The 22576-nt window shown below is 39.4% G+C and overlaps 1 protein-coding gene across 1 annotated transcript in view; it reads left to right on the top strand.

The window, feature by feature from the left end:
* The window catches only part of ME1 (malic enzyme 1), a 115899-nt gene that overhangs the window by 85915 nt on the left and 7408 nt on the right, over nt 1-22576 (top strand). The window contains exons 7-11 of the mRNA XM_032216309.1: nt 1660-1769; nt 3928-4025; nt 6991-7104; nt 17445-17550; nt 20422-20564. Coding sequence (XP_032072200.1) covers nt 1660-1769; nt 3928-4025; nt 6991-7104; nt 17445-17550; nt 20422-20564 — 571 coding nt within the window. The remainder of the gene's footprint in view (nt 1-1659; nt 1770-3927; nt 4026-6990; nt 7105-17444; nt 17551-20421; nt 20565-22576) is intronic.

The raw sequence follows: 22576 nt of genomic DNA, 5'->3' as shown, positions 1-22576 counted from the left end.
TTTAGTGAAATGTGATAATCACAGTATCTTCACTAAATTGTTGAAATGAATTGGCGTAAAGTTATTCCTGTGTGTTAGGGAATAACACATTGAATATATTTCAAGCTGAATCACAGATGGATTTCTACATGAAATCTTAAAGAAAAATACTGATTTGATTAAACCTTGTGTGACTTCAAACAAGCATTCATGTTTGATCAAATTGGTAACTATTTATGTCAGATAAATACTTCATGGCATTTGTCCCTACATATTTTCCTATAGGATTTCTGAATACAATACCAGCAAATAAGTCATAATTTGATGCATGTATACTGACATGCTCAGGTGAACAGAATTAATTTAATCTAAGTGGAATGTGTTACCTAAGGACACATTCCAAAATGGAATCAGATTCCTTGCAGAATTGCTATCAATCTTTTAAATTCCGTTTTTTATCTAGACCTTTATTAAAAATAATAATTCACAATTATTTCACATTACATTCTATTAAAAAGCATTTTAATTGAGGTATGGAAAGTTTTCCATCCTTCACAACCTTAAATAACAGTACAATGAAAGAGCACATTTCATATTTTGAAATGCTTTTACTATTTTGGTTTGACACACTCAAGTTTGTGCTATAAACATTTAACAGCAAAGTTTTTTGCTAACATCATTATTTGGTAGTTACATTTCATTAAATAAACCTGAAAAATAAATTAGGATATTTTGCTCTATACTGCTAAAATGATCTCATAAGTGCTGTATGAAATTTTATGAACAATTAGATTAACTTGTAGTATACTTTATATTGATTTTATTGAAAATTCTGACTTTAGCTGTTGACTGAATCAAACCTGTAGAATGTAATCTTTTGTACATTTTGTACGTTTTTATTTAGTAAATTAATGTAGAAGCCCTACTAGTATGTAGGGTTAATCTGTACAAATTAAGTTACTAGTTTGCCAAAATATATATTTTATAAAATGGATAGAAATAATGCTACTGCATTATATAATCAACAGACCTTTTCTTAGCTATTTTCATTCCAGTAGTATCTGAAGGAGAAATTATCTGGAAATGATACATGTATGAAAGAGACTTTGATGATATGAATAGGGTCACCATTTTGATATTTTTTTATTTCCCTTTGCAGATACCGTTTCTTGCTAAGAATGCTGACAATGATTTTTACAAGCTTCATAGAAAAGTTTTCATGACCACTTTAAAACAGATAACATTTTATATGAAGCATATAAAACAAAATCTGCCACCAGTCCATTACTCTGCAATAATTTTCTTGTGCTTTAGAAATTCAAAGCCTGAGTTGTTTTTACTCCTTTTTTTAAAGAAATGGCAAAGTAATTCTTTTCAGCACAAGGAATCTGTCATGGACTGCTATTTTTACATACAGAAGTAGATGCCAATAAAATTATCCATGTATGGATAGCTTCTAGTTAGTAAAAGGCCATAAAATTCACTGCTTCAGTTTTGCATTAAAATTGATAAATTTAAAATAGCAGTTAAGCATCTAAATCTGTTTAATGCCAAGTCTTTTGTTCACAAGTAAGCATGATGACATGGAATTGAAAAAATATCGAAGGAGCAATTATATGCTATTAATGTAGTTTAATTTTACTCTTGTCATTTTAAGTGTATAATGTTTTGTACCCTTAGGTATGGCAGAAACTGCCTCATTCAATTTGAGGATTTTGCCAACCAAAACGCATTCCGTCTTCTGAAAAAATATCGCAACTTATACTGCACTTTCAATGATGACATTCAAGGTAATGAAATATTTGTAATCCCTGTTTAGCAGAGGACGATATGATTTAATAACTTACTATTTATAAACACTCTTGTGTGACATCCAGGCAACCCATTACATCATGTGCTTGTAGATCCACATAATGATAGGGATAAAGTGTACAAGCCCTTTGTGGATTTCCTACGCAGACACACTAGTTGATCTTTGCTGTCTCACTGTCACATTTTAGCTTTCCTGAGAGGGAGCTAAAGGTGCTTCCCTGGTCTATTTGTCATGAGGCATCTGTGGACTTCCAGCAAACTTCCTTCAGTAATTGAATACAGATTTTACCCTTTACTAATTCTTGCAAGCGCATGCAAGAATTATTGACTCTCAATTCTGCTAATTCATTTTTTTGGAGACCAAAGATGGTTTGATAAAATACAATATTATTAAGACACATTTACCTACAAAGTTTAAAATAGTGCAACCAATGGTATTTGCTGTGACATTCCATGAAAGCAAAAAGTAGACTTTGAAGAATAGCAATAGCAGTTAGACTTATATACCGCTTCATAGGGCTTTCAGCCCTCTCTAAGTGGTTTACAGAGTCAGCATATTGCCCCCAACAACAATCTGGGTTCTCATTTTACCCACCTTGGAAGGATGGAAGGCTGAGTCAACCCTGAGCCGGTGAGATTTGAACAGCTGAACTGCAGAACTGCAGTCAGCTGAAGTAGCCTGCAGTGCTGCATTTAACCACTGCGCCACCTCGGCTCTTCTAGAAGTAGAATAGGGAGAGTATCCTTTGAACATGGGTGTTGGAAAAGACTTCTTAGAATACCATGGATAGCCAAGAAATAAAACCCATGGAACATACAGTATCAACCACTTGAGTTCCCATTTGAGGTACTAGGCTCAAATTCTCCTACTTCAGACACATTGTACAAAGATCTAGCTTTCTGGAAAAGGCTCTGATGCTGGGAAAGAGAGAGGAAAAGAGGGAAAAAAAGTTGATGGATTCAGACCCAAAAGTCGAGTTTAGAGATAGATTGTCATGGAGTAAATCTGTCCAGTTGCTAAGAGTCAACACTGATTTGATGGCATATAATCAGTCAATTATCTCATTTTCATTGCTTAACATTTCCTAAATATATCCACATGAGGATTTTGTATTCCTAAACCTCATTAAGTCCATCTCATTGAGAATCGCAAACCTTTACAACCTCACAATGCCAAAATTCTTCAGGAAAAAAGGCAATTTTCAGTGCATGGTGTTTGATACTTTAAGACACCTTTTCTTGTATTGGTGAAATTCTCTAATATTGAATAGCCTTGGCTTGTTCAGCAGCTTCATTCTTCAAATCTCCACCGATCTTCTCAATACACTGTGTAACAAAATATTTTCTTTTATGGACAAATAATATCACATTTACCATTCCTATGTATAAGCGAACTGTGTTCCTGGAGGGTATTATTTAAAGTATTATCATAATACACCTTTCATTTGATGCAATTGAATAAGGGTAAGGAGAGAGATGAACGCTTACTTGAAAAGGAGTAGTAACTTCACAATTTATCATTCAGACATGTGTTGTCCATTGTTTTTAAAATAAGATATTGTCTCATAGGAGAATTACTATTGTTTTTTGGGCTTAATTATTTCCTAATTATTATTTTTTTCTATGTAGATTTCCACTAGCTGTATTCATTAGCATTTTATATCTCTAGTCTTTTCTTCCTATTTCAATAATTATGTAATATCGGTAAATATAGGGCAAATGTTACTTTTGATGTGCCTTCTTGAACCTTCTTTTGATTGTAAGGCTGGTTGGTTGAACTTGATCTAAAACGAGCCTTTAAGAGAAAGCATAGCATGCTTTAGATTTCCTGTGCTAGGCAAGGGATTGTACCTTGTGGTTTAAATGATCTTTTCAGACCTGGGCTTCTGTAGGATCCTTTTTCACATAGATGTGCAATGTAACTTTACTGCAGATTTTTTTGTGGGGGTGGGAGGAGGAAACGTGGGATGAGTCCTTGTGTGTGTTTCAGCTTAACATTAGAAGATTTAAAAAAAAACCATCCAGGGAAAATTCTGTTTTTAAGGTTCACCTAAAAGATGTGTGATTGGTTATAAATGGAACATGAGCTATTATTTCAATTTAATACAATTATTTTTTTATTTTATTCTGTTTCAGGAACAGCATCTGTAGCTGTTGCTGGTCTCCTTGCTGCACTCCAGATAACGCAAAATAAACTGTCTGATCATATAATACTCTTTCAGGGAGCTGGAGAGGTTTGTTCATCTATTCTTTTTTTCATTGCTATGCCATTTCTTTGACAAAAGAGGTGTTTCTGTGCCATATTTCTAGTTTGGCCAGATATTTATTTATCTCTTTGATTGGCTGTTTGCCTATTTATTGATTTTCTGCTGCTTAGGGGCATCAGTTATTGGAGCCCTATGTCTTAAATGACCTTAAATTAGAATTGTGTGGCTGTGTGGTTCAAATTGACAAGATTCTGGCCTGAGTATTTGTTCTGACCCCACTCCTCCATCCAGTAACAAAAGCCGAGACAAGCGTAAAGTGGAATGTCTTTTAATAACAAGACCAGACTCTCGGTGGCTGAAAGCCAAATAAACAAACAGATAAGGACTTTGGCAGCAAGTCTGACAAACCTTGGCAGCAATGCAAACAAACTCTGGCAGCAATCCAGCCTGCCAAGTTTGTTTCTCTTCTGCAAGAAGGGCGTGGCACAAGCAGTCTCTTTTATAGTCTGGGAGAGGGGCTTAATGACCATCAGCTGAGCGTAATTACCTCCTGTAATTACGTAGTTGTTCTTGACGCCGAGTAGCCCTTTGACAGCGTGCATCCCGGAACAACTCACAGGTGGTTTCTGGATCACTCTTTCTTGTCTCCTCCCTACTGATTCAAGGCTTAGGCGCCACCTGGTGGCCAACCAGTCTCTCTGCGCCCTGCTCGGAGTCGGAACCCTGTCCAGGATCCTCCACATCCTCCATGGCCGATTCATAGGGCCCCTCGCTGTCGGAGTCTGGTGGCAGCTCCAACAGCTTTTGCCGGACCACAACAGTATTGCAATGCAAATCCCACCCTGTCTGACGTCACTGGGCATGAAAAATGGGTGAGGCTTACATTGTAAGAGTCTGACTTGCTGGTTTTGACTCCTGCACCAAAGGTGGTATTCAATAGGTTCTGACTGGCCCCACCCCCATCTATTTTCTGCCTTGTGAATCACAGCTGATTGAGAGGGAATGGGGATTTTGCAGTAACCTTCCCCAGGAGAGGGGTGGGAATTGAAATTTTACAGTATTCTTCCCCTTACACGCCCACCAAGTCACGGCCACCAAGCCATGGCCACAGAACTGGTAGTAAAAATTTTTGAATCTCACTACTGTCCTGCACCCGTCTCCTCCTTTGATGGTGCTGACTGGACAGAATTATTTTTAGTAAGTCAGCTCAGCCAGATTGAATCCAGTGGCCCTTCTGAACTGAATGAAGTCAGTGACTAGACGAACTCTAGAACCTGGGAGAACCGGGTTCAATTCAAACATGGAGATTATCAGATTATTTTTAGCTCAAGTTCCTTCTCTGGCCATTTTTGAGAAGTAAATGAAAAGTGCCCCTAGTACAGTGCTTTAAGCTCATAAAAATGCAAGATGTAGATGCCTAAAGTAATTGGGAACTTACTTTCTTTGAACCACTTTGTTTATATGCAGATGAAGAAGTTTTGTCTGATTAATGAATAAGCAGGGATCTTTTTCTTCAAAATATGTGAAACTTGGGTCATGAGATGTTTTATGTATATTCTGAAACTGTCAGAGTCAAAATGAATTAAATGTACAAAAAGAACTTAACACTTTGTGCCAGAAGATTTTTATTGAGGTTGTTTAAAAAAACACGTAATGTCAGCATTTGTAGATGTTCCAAGACCATATAAAATAGGTACAGATGTTAACTCAGAAATAATGCATTGTTTAGTCTTGTTATTTAAATAATCCCTTTCCATTCTGAAGTAAAAGCTCTCTAAAGTCATTTTTTTCCTAAGGTGAGCAAATAAGCATATTCATTCTGCTGTGAACTGCAAAGAATCAAAGTTGCCAACTCAAATTTCCAGTCAAAGCTGATTTCAAAGGGCATGATGAACAATTCTAATGTATAACTCAGTCATTTCATTTGTAAAAAATTGCACAGCCTGTGTTGTCTAAACTGAAGGGAGGGTGAATTTGAAAGCCAAAGAGATGACGGATACAAATGTCCTAACCTTAACAATTCAATGGCTTGGTGGTGTTTAGCAGTTCATCTTTTGTTGATCTCTATAATGTGAAATGGGAAGGGGAAAAGGCTACGTTGTAGGCTATTATGGAGATTGTGTGTAAATGCTGCCAGATAGGTGGGTTAGTCCTGTAATTTGTTTTGGTAATGCACTGTGAAAATTTTTACAAATCAAGATGTCTGTGAATATTGTTGTGTCTAATGCAGTGTTTCTCAACCTTGGCAACTTGAAGATGTCCGGACTTCAACTCCCAGAATTCCCCAGCCAGCGAATGCTGGCTGGGGAATTCTGGGAGTTGAAGTCTGGACATCTTCAAATTGCCAAGGTTGAGAAACACTGGTCTAATGGGTATGTGGTTTGCACAGAAATGAAAATATAACAACTCAAAGTGGTGCACAAGCATTAAAAAGGGGAAGCGATGTATATTTTCGGTTCCACCACAAATGCGCGCACAACAAAAGCGCGCCTGACTAAACCGCGGTGTCTAAAGCGCGGTGACAAAACCGCACGACGAATGAGCGACTAATTAGCCCTAAAGCGCGCCGACAAAAGCGCACCGACAGAAGCGCGCTGTAACGTAACCCTAACCCTAACCCTAACCCTAACCCTAACCCTAACCCTAAACCTAAACCTAACCCTAAACCTAAACCTAACCCTAACCCTAAACCTAAATGTAAATCTTACCTTAAATTAAATCGCGCTTCTGTCAGCGCACTGTTGTCGGCGCGCTTTTGACATCGCGGTTTTAGCGCCGCGGTGTTGTCGGCGCGCTTATGATGTTCGCGCTTTTGTCGGGTCATGATATTTTCATATAACTATATTTGCATATGTATAAATATGTATGTAGATGGGAAGAACTGAGTTGATTTTGTGTGTGTGTGAGAGAGAGGGGGGGACGGAGCGAGAGACACAGAGAGAGAGAGGTTATATTCTATTATCTATATACTAATTCTTCCTTTTCTCATCAGGCAGCAATGGGCATAGCCCATCTTCTCGTTATGGGCATGGAAAAGGAAGGGACACCTAAAAAAGAAGCTTTTAAAAAGATCTGGATGATTGATTCAAAAGGATTAATTGTAAAGGTAGCAGCATTTTCCATTCTATTACAAACACACATTATGGTTTAAACTTTTCTAGGTATATATTGAATAATAACAAGAGAAGCAAAGCTAGTATATCTTTCTCTGTACACTTAAACAAGTTACAATTGGATACTATCTCTAAGAATGGGATAATAATAATTATCCATTGGGATAATAATATTGCCATTGAGAATATGGTAAGTTTCTTCGAAAAACTAAGGAAGTATTTAAATTCCTATTGCAACTTCAGATTTCAGTATCTACACATATGTGTATAGATACACACATGGATACACATCATGAATATCTTATGTTTATAATGAACCTAAAGTTATTTATTAAAATAAGCAAAGAAATGCTGATGTAAAAGATATTTTCCTGCTGATATTTTCCTTTACCTATGCCAGACCTCTACATAAACTTCAGCTGTGTTGCCTCAAATAACTTTTATTGCATAGCAATAAGAGCAGAGAACATGTCCTGCTTGCTGTGGTTTATTATGATATCAGCAGTGGTTAGACGTTCAGAGTTGCTCAAGACCTGACAAAGCATTCTTACTGCATTTCTTCCATATGCTAGACAGAGCTAAGACAAAACACATGCATATCTCAAATGCTAAAATAATAAAGGGAGTTTAAAGTAATAATTTATTCAAATTAGCATTTCCATTCTCAAAGGAAAATGTTACCTGATTTATTTATCTTCTCCCTTACAGTAGGTTGTACTGGAAACAAAACACAAACTTAGAATTCCTCAGGGATTTCCGTGCTTCTCTTAAACGGTTCATATGATGAATAATGATTTATGTTACTGTTATCCATAGGAAAGTGTGTATCGCTCAGTTGGGATCGCATAGCTGCTGGGTTGAGAAAAATGAAACTTTGAATGGGATAGGTTTTCATGGGGCCTTATCAAATGGGAAGATTATTATATATTTGATTTCTATCAAGAAGATTTCCTTAATAACACCCTGGATAACTGAGATGTGCAAAAGGATTTATTGTAATCGCTATTACTCACGCAAGATTACTGTAAGGAAAGGATACTGCAAGATCATTATATCCAATACTGTGTCCATCTATTAGCATCTATAGTTCTAAGTTTGTTGTTTTTTACCATTTCTTAGAGAGTCTGTGATTTAAATTGGGCAATGAAGAATATTAACTGGGAACAGAAGAGGAGTGTTTTAAGCAAAGAAGGGCCATATGTTGTAGCTTGATATGAGTGACTAAACTAATTGGCAGGAATTTTGTAAGCAGCATACAAATCCCAGGGGGTCTTAGAGCCTAGAACAAAGAAACAGGAAAGGAAATAAGGAGAGGGGAGTTGAAAGTTTAGAGGTGTTTAAGTTTAGTCTAAGAAGATAAGGTGGAAAAACATTTTCAAGTGAGAAAGAAAAGGCACATCTACTCGAATTCCTGTACCACAATCCTTTTCCCTAAGGAAAGCCGTATCAATCATATGAGAAAAGATTAAAAGCTGAAAGAAGGAAATTCCAGTTAAAGGGAGGACAAATTACACCTAAAACATAAGGAAATTTGTAGATATAAATTCAGAGTTTGTGCAGTCATTTTTCAAAGGTGGGCAAATGCCCTTCTCAGTTTCAAAGCAAATAGTAAATTAGGTGCAATTACTGACAAGTCTTTTGTTGTCAGTATCTTTAAAGGCTCTAGAATTCTGTAAATTGGCAGTCTCCAACATTCCCAACATTTCTGCCACCAGGGATCGGTTTCATGGAAGACAGTGTTCAGTGCCTAAATAAGGAAGAGAGAAAGTGGCGGAACAATACCTAAATTCTGCCCTCCAAATAAATCAAGTATGAGTCAAGAAAAGTGACATATTGGAGGTTTTGTTGTTAGCCACATGTCAGAACTATGTAATCCCTTGTGGTCCCTCTGCCACTGATAATACATTGCCTTGTGTTCTATAAATAACAAGACTTGTGGTTGCTGACCAGGAAGAAACTGAGAAAGAGAACAAATGCAATGATGTAATTTACACCATGGCAGAAACCTGGCATGTTGGTCCAGGTCTCCCTCTCCCTCCCCCCTCCCGCCCTCTCTCTCTCTCTCTCTTTCTGTGGGTAGGGTTATTTATAGTAGCAATAGCAATAGCAATAGCAGTAGACTTATATACCGCTTCATAGGGCTTTCAGCCCTCTCTAAGCGGTTTACAGAGAGTCAGCATATTGCCCCCAACAATCAGGGTCATCATTTTACCCACCTCGGAAGGATGGAAGGCTGAGTCAACCCTGAGCCGGTGAGATTTGAACCGCTGAACTGCTGATCTAGCAGTAGCCTGCAGTGCTGCATTTAACCACTGCGCCACCTCGGCTCATATATAGTTGTATAACATAGTTGTTCTGGGGCTGCTTTAAAACCCTGCTGTTGCATGGTTAAGCTTTATGTATGTAATACGTACCTGACACATCTACTATACCAACGAGAAGTAAAGTTTCTTACATACATTTTTTCAACTATACAGTTAAAGGAAACATAATCCTGAAGGATTTTAAATTCCATGAAATATATGTAATATATATAAAATATATAAAATAAAATAAAATAAAATTTTAGAAAAATATATAAAATTATATATATATATATATGTATGTGTGTGTGTATATGTATATATATATATGTGTTTGTGTGTGTGTGTGTGTTTTTTCCAGGTAGGTGGTGGGGTCCGTGTTTAGGGGTTTGTATGTGGAGTCTTGGAGTAGGTTGGCAAGCCACCCAAAAGCAAGCCACCCAAAAGCAACTTACCCAAAGAAGAACAGACAGCACTACATAATCTGAAAAAAGACACCAGCATAATAATCTTACCAGCAGACAAGGGCAATGCCACGGTGGTTATGAACACTTCTGACTACCAAACCAAATTAACCAACCTACTCCAAGACTCCACATACAAACCCCTAAACACGGACCCCACCACCTACCTGGAAAAAACCACTAGAACCAAAATAAAAGCCTCTCCCATCAGTGAAGAGATCCAGCAAAGAATCATTCCCAGAGAAAAATCATCCAGATGTCCCAAGCTCTATGGTCTACCCAAGATACACAAAGAAGGAACTCCACTTAGACCAATAGTCAGCTCCATAGGCTCACCTTTACAAAATCTAGCCAAATTTCTTGCCAAACAACTACAGCCCTATGCAGATTCCATCACCTCACATGTAAAAAACTCTTTCCACTTCATAGAAATCATAAAGAAACAAAACTTACAGCCCAGTGACCTACTTGTGAGCTTTGATGTCGTATCACTCTTCACCCAAGTACCAATCAAAGAAGCCTTAACAGCTATCCAAAACAAATACAACCCCCCCAAACACATCCTGGATCTAACCAACCACTGCCTATCTAACACATACTTTATTCACAATGGATAAAGATACAAACAGATGGAAGGAGCACCCATGGGATCACCCCTCTCACCTGTCATTGCCAACCTCTACATGGAAAACTTTGAAACCCAAGCTCTAGAAAAATATGATCACAAACCTAAACTCTGGCTCAGATATGTAGACGACACTTTCATAATCTGGCCACATGGGAAAGAACAACTGGACATCTTCCTTACACACCTCAACAGCCTACACCCCAAAATACAGTTCACCATGGAAACAGAAGTAAACAACCAACTCCCCTTCCTGGACGTCTTAGTCTACAGGAAATCTAACGGCTCCCTAGGACACACCATCTACCAGAAGAAAACACACACTAACCGCTATCTGCACGCACTCTCACACCACCACCCAGCCCAGATCAATTCCGTAGCCAAGACACTCATCTCCAGAACAAAACGCCTAGCTGATGAACAACACCTAAAAACCGAACTACACACTCTCACCAACGTACTGACATCCAATGGATTCCAAAGAAATAAGATCACCAACCTAATCCAAAAAGAAACCCCCACTAAAGTCCAGGACAGAGAACAAGAAAATGGAAAAGCCCTCCTCCCATACATAAAAGGCACCACAGACAAAATCAGCAAAATCCTCCGCAAACACAACATCAAGACAGCATTCTGCACAGACCGGAAAATATCCACCATCCTAAGAAACCCCAAAGACAAAATTGAATTAGAAAATCAAGGAGTATATGAAATCCCATGCACTACTTGCCCCGCCACATACATCGGACAGACCAACAGAAGAATAAGTGCACGCATTGAAGAACACAAAAATGCAATAAAAAAAGAAGAACCAACCTCTTCCCTGGTCCAACACCTCAAAGCCACAGGACATAAAATTGACTTCAATAAGACAAGAACCATCGCCAAGGCCGAACACTTCAACAACCGTATAATCAGGGAAGCAATCGAAATAGAAAAACACCCACATAGCATGAACAGGCGAGACGACACCTCCCGCCTGCCAGCCCTTTGGAAACCCGCCCTCATTAACAAAGGAATCCCAAACATGAAGAATGAGACCAGGCCCACACTCACAATAGCCACACAGAATACTACCAAAAAACATCCACAAAGAAAACAACCAAAAACACAAACTGATGAGGAGGCACGACCCAGAACCAGAAGCCAGACTGCTAAAGCACAATCAGCCTCTTCAAAACCCCTCCTACCCTCACAGGAAACACAACCCCCCAAACAATCAGAACAGAACACCCCTCCACCAAATAAGGACACACTTCCACCTAATCAAGACACACCCAAGCCCCCATTCAATCAGTTTTAATCCCCTACTGGCAGTTAAAACTTAATCCCCTACTGGCAGTTAAAATTTAATCCCCTACCAGCAGTTATAAGGAACAAACAGCCCAGATCCCACACTACTCCTGGAAACACCAAACCTGAAGTAGTCAGCAGCAGCCTGAAGATGACGAATGTGACTTCGTCGAAACGTCGCCAAGACATCTCCAATTCTACGCGGGAGAAAACCCGAACAACTAGAGACATACATATATATATATATATATATATATATATATATATATATATATATATATATATATATATATATATAATGTTGTATTTGTGCTGATAAATAAATAAAGGGAGACTAGTATAGATCTATATCAAGCTATTTAGCTCTCATCAGCTAGCAATACCCTTACTGGGATTAGAACTTGTGCTGTATTACATCTTAGGCAGATGTGTTAACCACTAAGCCACAAGGTTCTCCTCCTTACCAGCTGAGCCAGGGTATTTAGTGTCACAACCCCTGGTATGCCCAAATATGGGAGGAAGTATACTGCTTCCATTCTCTGTCTATCGGCTCGTCACAAGAGACCATCCAGACAGAAACCCAATATTTTTACTGTTGCCTTTGTTACATTTGTGTTGCATTTGTGTGTGTGTGTATGTATGTATACACACACACACACACACACACACACACACACACACACACACATATATATATATATATATATATATATATATATATATATATATATATATATATAGTATGGCTAGCTAATGAGAGATAAATAGCTTGAAATAGATCTATACTAGTCTCCCTTCATTTAATTATGAGCAAAAATGAAAAACAAAATGGTTTTTCTGCCTGGAAAGCTCCTGGAGTGAGGCTGAAAAGCAAAAGGGAAGCAGTATGCTCCCTCCCATATTTGGGTATACCAGGAGCTTTGACAAAACACTTTTTGTGTGTGTGTGTGTGTGTGTGCGCGCGCGCGCTCACACACACACACTTCATGGACTTCATATGTATTGGATCTGATAAATGTTCTATGCTTCATATGAATCATTGTGGCACTTAAGATTTTTTTTTATGATTTTGGGTTGCATCAAGAATTCAGATTTATAGCTGTGGGATAAAATACGGGATAAAAGGAAAACTCTTCCCCCGCCCTCCAGAATTATTTGGGATTAGGTATGCTTTCTGTGTGTAGGAAAACTCTCCCCCTGTCAGCTGGGTCCTCCCACATATAACTGCAGCCATGACTGAAGCAGATTCAGACAGTTTCCAGGCCTGAGGCGATGCATACTGTCCTTGTGAGTCAAACAATCCTCTGCTGTCATCTAAGGCAGTGGTCCCCAACCTTTTTATCGCCGCGGACCAGTCAGCCTGTGATAATTTTACCGTGGCCCGCTGAGCGCGCGCAGGGGTGGGGGGGCGTTGTTCGCGACGACACATTGATTGTTTATATATCAGATTGTTTTGATTAAACAACTTTTATTTTATTGTATTTAAACATGCCTTACAAAATAAAATACAATTACATAAATATAAAGTGCTTTAACATTTTAACAGTTAAACTTTAACTAAGCGCTCTAGTTACTAGAATCTAGTGAATCAATGAGAACCCTGAGCTTGTTTTTCTGCAACGAGACGGTTCCATCTGGGGGTAATAGGAGACAATGACACCCGAAGTGTCTTGCTTATGTCCAGTTTATTTCGTTGTTTTGTTTTGGTTGCTGTCACTGCAGAAAACCCCGCTTCACACAGATAGGATGTTGGAAAAGGCAAAAGGGACTTAAGAGCTGTAGTGGCAATCTCAGGATATTCCGCCATGACTTTAATCCAGAACACCGGCAGAGTTGTTGTCTCAAATGCAGTTTTAAGGCCGCCGTCATTTGCAATCTCCAGCAGTTGATCTTCTTCTTGTACAGACATGCTACATTCGTCTGGTTTGTTGACAAATGGGTCGCGGATCCATTCCTTACCAGTTCGTGGGTCTTTTGTGGTTGGGAAGTAGCGCTCAAACTCTTCTAAAAGCAAAGACAGGTGATCGTGCACCAACTGGGAGAATGAACGCTCAGGCTCAGTCTCTCCTAAAATCCCCGCTAATGTCTGAAACATGTCCAAAATGCCTCTGTTCACACGCCGTCCCCACAACTCCAGTTTGGCTTTAAATGCAGCTACTTTGTCAGCCAACTTGAAAACAGTTGTCATTTTCCCCTGAAGGGACAGATTGAGTTCATTGAGCAGGCTAAATATGTCACACAGGTAAGCCAGTTTTGCAAGCCATACCTTGTCACTGAAATGTGCTGCCAGTGGTGACTTCTTTTCTGAGAGAAATCTTTGCAATGGCTCTCTTAATTCAAACACCCTGGATAGTGATTTGCCTCTGGATAACCATCTTATTTCTGTGTATAAGAGAAGGCATCTGTGCTCTGCGTCCATCTCCTCACAAAGCTGCTCAAATAGACGCGAGTTAAGGGCGTTTGCTTTGATGTGGTTAATAACTTTAACCGTATCATTAAATACACTGTTAAATTCTGGTGACATTTTTCGGCTTGCCAGCATTTCCCTGTGAATGATACAATGTGTAGATTCGCACTCAGGTGCAACCTCCTTAATCCGAGCGGTTAAACCAGACAGCCGTCCGGTCATGGCAGCAGCTCCGTCTGTGCATATGCCGACACAAAAGGACCATTTTAGTTGTCCTGATATATAACCATCCAGTGACTTGAACAGTTCTGCTCCTGTGGTGTTGGTTGGCAAAGATAGTGCACATAATAAATCCTCATGCACATCCTCCCGATAAAGATATCGCACATAAACAAGTAGTATTGCCTTGTTGTCGATATCTGTAGATTCATCAACCTGTAGTGCGTACCATGGTGATGTATTAATCCTCTCCAACAATTGTGTCTCAATGTCTTCAGCTATTTCATCAATGCGCCTAGTCACGGTGCTAGCCGACAAAGGCACATTTGCTACCTTTTTTACAGCAGCCTCTCCTAAAAGTTCACGACAAATGTCTTTAGTGGAGGGCAAGATCAATTCTTCACCGATAGTGAATGGCTTTTTAGCCTTAGCAATACGGTTAGCCACCAAATATGATGCTCTCAGAGCATTCTCCTTTATTGCTGTGGTGGCCCTCAGAAATATCTTCTGTCCTTCGTGTTCCCTTTTTTTTCTTTCAAAATACTGCAGGGGTTTGTCTTTTAATCCAGGGTGCTTGGCATTCAAGTGGCGAAGCAGTTTTGAGGGTTTCATTGCCTCATTAGAGAGCCGCTCACCACAAACTATGCAGAGCGGGGTTGGCGTGTGGGAATCACCTATCCCGATAAATCCATATTTCAAGTAGGACTCATTGTATTGTCTGTTAAAAGTTTTATGTTTCTTTGATGCTGAAGGCTCTTCTTCTGTCTCTTCACTGGGCCTTTTCTTTTTCCCAAGGAAACTTTCTAACGACATCTGTTTCGCTAATTTGTGGGTTAAATTTGAGCAAAAACAATATACACCTACACCAACCACTGTAAAAATGAGAAAGTACCAGTGAAAAGCGAGAAAAAGATGCAAAACATCAGCTTGCCCTCCCCCCCAAAAAAATGTTTTTAATTTTAACACCATTTTTAATTACCAGGATAGTACACCAATGACAGCACCATGATCAGAAAATGTTAGATGTTGCATTATTTTCAATATGTATTTGTAAATATATGCCAAATAGATTGCAATCGCTTTCTGGACTTCCTTTAAATTTGCAGGTAAATGCTGCAATAGATATATAGCTCCCATCAGATTGATGATCACCCAAAAATGTTATTCATTGAATTCACTGTGAATCCTTTCTTAGTAAGTGCATTCAAGCCAGCCTACTACTATTTAGAATTTTTCTAAATACATCCTACATACAACCATGATGCAGGAGTTTTCATTCAGCAAGAAAAAGGACTTGAGCCAAGTCAACATCTGGAAATCTTATCCCAGTCATATCCAACCTAGCTTATTTTTTGAGATCACCTCAAGGCGAGCTGGAGCGGGACGCGCTGCGCCACGAGTTGGAGAGCTTGGAGAGGCTGAGCGCGCAACTTGGAGAGCTGCGTCTCCGCCGCCTGGAGCCCGAGCTGGCCCGGCGGCAGCAGCAGCTGGAGGGGCTGTGGGCCGACTGCGCCGCTCTGGAGGCGCTGCTGGAGCAGCTCCTGGCCGAGCACGAAGGGCTGCAGGAAGCGCACAAGCCGGGCGCTCCGAGAAGCGGCAGCTGGCCTCCAACTACGCGCTGGTGCTGAGCTGGAGCTGCGCGCAGAGCCTGGAGCGATACGAGGCCGAGTTGTGGGCGCTGCAGGAGCTGGAAGGGGGCTGCCTGGGCCAACAGGACCTGCGCAAGCTGCGCGCGCAGAACCAGGAGAGCCGCTGGCGCCTCGAGGAGCTGTGGCGCCGCTGTCGGGAGCTTTGCGCGCTGGGCGAGCGGCTGGAAGAGGAGCGGCTGGCGCAGCAGGAGAGCCGCCGGCGCCTCGAGGAGCTGTGGCGCCGCTGCCGGGAGCTTTGCGCGCTGGGCGAGCGGCTGGAAGAGGAGCGGCTGGCGCAGCAGGAGAGCCGCCGGCGCCTTGAGGAGCTGTGGCGCCGCTGCCGGGAGCTTTGCGCGCTGGGCGAGCGGCTGGAAGAGGAGCGGCTGGCGCAGCAGGAGAGCCGCCGGCGCCTCGAGGAGCTGTGGCGCCACTGCCGGGAGCTTTGCGCGCTGGGCGAGCGGCTGGAAGAGGAGCGGCTGGCGCAGCAGGAGAGCCACGGCGCCCAGCTGCAGTGATCATGGCCCCCGGCCGCTGCGCGGCCCGGTGCCAGGTACTCCGCGGCCCGGCACCGGTCCGCGGACCGGGGGTTGGGGACCAAGGATCTAAGGGAACTTGGAGAGTGTCCAATCTCTAAGGGAAAATGAAAGATAGCCTGGATATAAAGAGATCAGGGGGGAAATGGTTCTCTCAAAAGCGTTTGCGAGCAGGGAGGTGGCATTTAATATTTTTCTCAGATGGAAAAATCTAAAATGGACAAATAGCGATTAGTTGTGTGGCCAAAGCTAAGAGCACACTAGATTACATGCCTTCTGGGAGTTGACACATGGACTCCTTAGAGCTCTTGCCTTCTAGATATTCTGGCCCAGCACGTTTTCCTCTGTTGGAGGTCTTTCTATCATGTCTCTACATTTTCGTACCCTCTCAACACACACACACCCACCCACCCACCCACACACACACACAGTGATGCTGGTAACTTATTTATATTTTGTGATATTGGCACCAGCCCCATAAAACTAGTGGAATCCTATGAGGATAGCCATGTATTTTGGTTAGGATAGATTCTAAAATGCAGGTTGGGAAATTTTTAATGACATTTCATCAAACAAACTTCGGAAAGTTTTCAGTGTCACTGAGTACAGAGTATCCCAGAAATTTAAAGGTCTATAATCCCCTCAAACATTCTGATTAGGCTTTTAAATGTGATTTAAATGCTTGCTAAAATTCTTTGACTATAATATATATTTAATGGATGCCATATGTTTTGGAGTTCATAGGTTTATTGATGAGAAAGTCAAAGGGACTCTAGTATGTTTTTAAAGGAAGACTGAACATTTTCATTACAACATGGAATAAATTAAAAATTGTATTTTTAATCTTATTTTTTAACTTAGGGTCGTGTTTCATTAACATCTGAGAAAGAAGAGTTTGCTCATCAGCATGAGGAGATGAAAAATTTAGAAGACATTGTTAACAAAATAAAACCAAGTGTTCTTATAGGTAAAAAGCGATCTGTATATCACTTCATCAATGTTTGCAGTTTAATTTGATATTTATGTCTCTCTATGTGCATTCATTTGCACATATACATATGTATGCACATGTATATGTGTACCCAGATACTGGATATGCATACATTTTAGAGCAATTGGTAAAAATTTTGTCATCTTCATGCATAAGAACAAATACAGTAATTTTCACAGTTTTGGAAAGTAGGTAAGGTTATAGAGATTTTTGACTTATACTGTAAGTGATATGCGAATAACAAATGACCTCAAATGTAATAGCTTCTTGGGCAAGCAGTACAATGGCCTAGAGGTGAAGATGCTCCTGCCTCACACTCAGGAGACTGAGAGTTCAATCCTACGCAGCGACAGATGTTTCTCTATCTGCTGTGAACTCCGCATAGGCATCAGGAAGGGCATCTGGCCCATAGATGCTCAGTTCCATTCAGTTGTCTTTACTCCACGATGATAAAAGGGATTCATAAAAAAAGAGGGTGGGGAAAGCTGCTTGGGCAAGGTCTGTTCTGTGATTTTGCTCCTTGAGTCAAATTAGAAAAGTCTCTCTAGTCCTTTTCTCTTTTTAAAATTGTGTGCAAATAGACTAAAACATGCAATTTTTTTGTAGACCCATTTCTATAGTGAAAGATCAGATATAGTATTTGTATCCCATGCTATGTAATGCTCAGTGTTGAATATGAAAAGGATATATTTCTTTGGATGTTGTATTAACCTAACAGTGCTCCATAAGCAAGAAAAAATGATCAAATATCATATGATTAATGGTCTAAAATCTTTGCTTGAAGAATCAGGAATAAATAAGTTATCTCATGTTTCCCCAGGTTTTTCATTAATTTTAATCTCAGCGACAGCCATGTATGGTATATTACTAGATACTGCTCAGGAAAAAGACTTGTTATTGTTGGAACAAGAACAAACATTATTTTAACAACTCTAGCCATAAAGCATCTGTGAGATTATTTTCTAATTTATTTTGCTATGATTAGGAATGATTGTCATTGTACCGTTTGCTTTTTAAAAACAAAAATCACATTAAGTAGTAAAAAAAAATAGGACAATAACTTTTGGTAAGATCAGTTTAAAATTATGGGGAGCTTTGAACTTCATTTTCTGTAAGAGTTCTAAGTTGTCAGAGCAAGGAGGAAAAAAGAATAAAACAAGATTATATGTTCAAGCTGGTGATACTTTAGCTAAGGCTACAAAACTCTTTGGGTCTGTAGCATTTGTTTATTCAATTTATTGCACCTTTATTTAATTTTTATCAAAGGCAATGTCCTGATGTGAACTTTTTAAAAATGTTATTATTATTTTTTCATTTTGTTTGAGCATTGATACAGTTATTCAATTAAGATTTTATGCAAAAAAACCAAAATGCTGATAAAATATGTTTGGCCTCCTACATATATGTTCATCTATCTGAATCTCTCTTCCTTTTATCTTTTCTTTTTCATTATCTTAGGATAGATATATGCAAATATTTCATGAATTTATTTAAGAAACCTTAAAACACATTGTTTTGAAAAATGAAGTCCTAATTTCAGAACACCTTATTATTATTTTATAACAACGAACCAGATATATTCAACAACACATTAACAACACATTTAATAATTGAACTCATGAGGCAACTTCAACAGATGAGAGTAAAGGGATTATTCTTAGAGTAAGAGTTTGGAAAATTGTTCAGCTGAAAGTTGTCATTTGCTTCTTCTCTGAATCATGTTTCTTATATAAAGATATTAAAATATATATTTATAAAGCAAATTGATAAAAAGATCTCTGTGCGTTGGAAAATGTTTCTTCAAGATAATTTCAGTAGGTAACAATGTAGGCCATAGAAACTTATCAAACTATCAGAATGGTTGTATGAGCCATCTCATCAGATATTTGCAATTTGATTTCAAGTTTGTCTTTTATTTCCATTAAAAGAGAAGGAAAAAATGCTGGATGTCTTTAAAAAACAAACAAACAGCAATCGAGATTAAGTGGTGATGTTATCTGGATTGTTCTTGAAAGTTTCATAATGAAACAAGTGCATAACTCATTAAAAGCTCATCTGAAAATGGCCAAAATTGTAACGTTTCCGATTCTGAAGTTTGTTCTCAACATGATCCATTAGAAACTTTCCTTGCATCAGTTTACTTGAAATGAAAAAGATATAGCACAACGTAGTTTAAGAGCCAAAATTCCAATGAAAATACTTCCAACAATGTCAGGAATATTTCAGAATACTTTATTCTTTTTGTTTGGGGTGGGGGGGAAACCCTTCCTTGTAAAAACTTCTATACTTCTCAGTGGAAGGATTTTATTATCATAGTCAGTGAAACATCTGAGTGAAAATAAAGAAATGCATTGGGCAATCGCTAGAGGGCTTATGACATTTTTTCAAGAATAAACTGGCATACTATTTTAGATTTTATACGCTCACAAAAATATTTCCAGTTACAGAAGACATAGTGGTGGTAAAAAGAATGCCTATATCAAAGTTGCCATATTTACTTTAACAGCCAGTAATTCTGGGAGTTTAAGTCCACATATCCTAAAGTTGCTAACATTGAGAAATACTGCACCATGGCAATGCCTAACCTATATTATTTATTTTCCGATCTCCTTTGACACCGGGAGGAGTAAACATATTGTGGTGAGGGTGAAGATGGTAATGATTCTACATGTAGTAATGTAATTTAAAATGGCCCTTCCGTCTTGTCATTTTTATCTTTTTTAAAAAATGGAGCAGAAATATAATTAAATGAAATTGTTTTTCAATACATTTGCAGAATATTCTTTCAGAGTGATGAATAAATATTGTAAATTCCGTAACATTCTGTTATATCTCTGTCTGGCATAGGAGTCGCTGCAATTGCTGGTGCATTTACAAAAAATATTATCAAGAATATGGCTTCCTTCAATAAACGGCCAATAATTTTTGCACTCAGTAACCCAACTAGCAAAGCAGAATGCTCTGCTGAAGATTGCTACTACCTAACTGAGGTATTGGGGTGGGGTGGGGAAGAATTTTATTTAAATTGATTATGTTGGCACATTATTAGTGTATATATTCATACAATTGTGTCTCTGTGTGTATTTATTTCGGCAGTTTTCAGACTTATTTGTGGGTGTTTTTAACAACATTTCTCCATAATTTCAGGTCCATTTCACTTGGAATTAAGCTAGCCTTTCAGTAAAATTATATGGCCAACATATTCAATTAATAGAAGATTTCGTGTATATTCAGGAACTAGTAGAATGTATTTCTTCCCTAATATCTGTCACTAGTGAGAGAAATAAAAAGTTGCGGTCATTTTAATCTTTCAGAGAGATGCTTAAGTTGCAGTCTGGCATGCCGCAAAACTCCTCAAAATTGCGGTACAACAATAATTGACTTTCACTGTAAAGTTTCGAGTTCAGATTTGTAACATAAAGATTGCTGGTATGTAAAAAAAAAGGAAGTAATTAGCTACATTTTACTAGGGATTCAGAAAACTTGTTGGTGTTCAGAATAGCTGTTTGGATGATCCATACCTGAAACAAAATGCATTTGTCTGTGCAGGAAAGGAAACAGAAACTTTTGAGCAGAATGAGATGTGTCTCACACAGAAAGTGATGATAACTAGGAGGAGAAGAGGGAAATTACTGGAGAGGTGTCAGTTGGAGGAGTGGGCTAGGCTGGTAGAATATGTTAGAGGATTGAGGGCAGGGCTGCAGGAAGGCTTGGGGGAAGAACAGGGATGGAAGATGGGAATGTTCTAGAACAGCGATGGCTAACACTTTTGTTGTCGTGTGCTGAAAGCAACCACATGCGCAACAGCGTGCCCGCATCCATAATGCAATACACGTGTGAATGCCCCGCAACCCTCCCCCCACATGCGTATGCAACCCCCTGTGCTCCCCCTCCCCCCTTTTGGCTTCCAGGTTGGTTCAGTAGGCTTGCCAGGACCCAAACGATGTGCAATGGGTGTGCCTCCCCCGTGCATGTACTCTGCTCCCCATGCATGCACGTGTGCATCCCCTGCATGCACCCCCCCCATGCATGTGCAGCAAAGACCTGAAGATCAGCTGGCCGGCCGAAGGCGCACATGTAAGTGTGGTGGAGCTGGGCTGGGGCAACGGCTGGCATGCCCACAGAGAGGGATCTGTATGCCACCTGTGGCATGCGTGCCATAGGTTCGCCATCATAATTCTAGAGCACTCTCAATGACTGAGAGGAGAGATGGAGTGACTGTACTGAGAAGATGGGGGTTAGGTAGCCAGAGCTATGTACTACCAAAGTAGTTACCATGCTACTTTGGGACATTGGTGGTGGCTGAGGGGAAGGACAATCCTGGAAGGATGGAGGTAGTGGTCATAAGTTGAGGACTAGCTATTTATGTGTAAATACATACAAAATGTAGCAAGTCCTTTTTGCTTACTGAAAAGTAAGCATAAGGATGCACTATAGGAATGGAGGAGTAATGCAAATATTTTTTTTAAAGCAGATGGAATATGGTTCCATCTGGTGGCTGGAAGACCTAAAGATGCATCAAAATTATCACTCTTCTATTAAAACATGCAAAACAAGCTTTAATTGAGCAAGTCTCTTTTTTTTTAAAAAAAGAAGATAACAACTTTATCCTCATTCACACAGAAATAATTGATCTTAGTGGAATTTCTCAATAAACCTACATTATAAACCATATTATAAAATTTAAATTAAGATTCTGGGCTTGTTCCAGGATGAGCAGTATCACATTCACCAAATGAAACGTTCACCTGTTCTTCTCAGGTAACTGCAGCAAAATACTCAAATAGATTTTCTGGACATGTGTTTCATTTCTGCATTTGCATTTGTAACAATAGTTATGAACAAGAACAGCTTTAGAAAGGTGTAAGGGCATCATCTCAAACTGAGATGACAAGGAGGCTTGTCAAGTAGATTTTCTGTGAAATAGAGACGATTCAACATACGGATACACATGCATAGACACAATGATCACAACATTCATCCATTGTGGATGAAGAGAACT

Source organism: Thamnophis elegans, chromosome 4 (genome assembly GCF_009769535.1).
Source record: "Thamnophis elegans isolate rThaEle1 chromosome 4, rThaEle1.pri, whole genome shotgun sequence".
Taxonomy (NCBI): Eukaryota; Metazoa; Chordata; class Lepidosauria; order Squamata; family Colubridae; genus Thamnophis; species Thamnophis elegans.
This window is presented reverse-complemented; position numbering and strand designations above follow the sequence as displayed.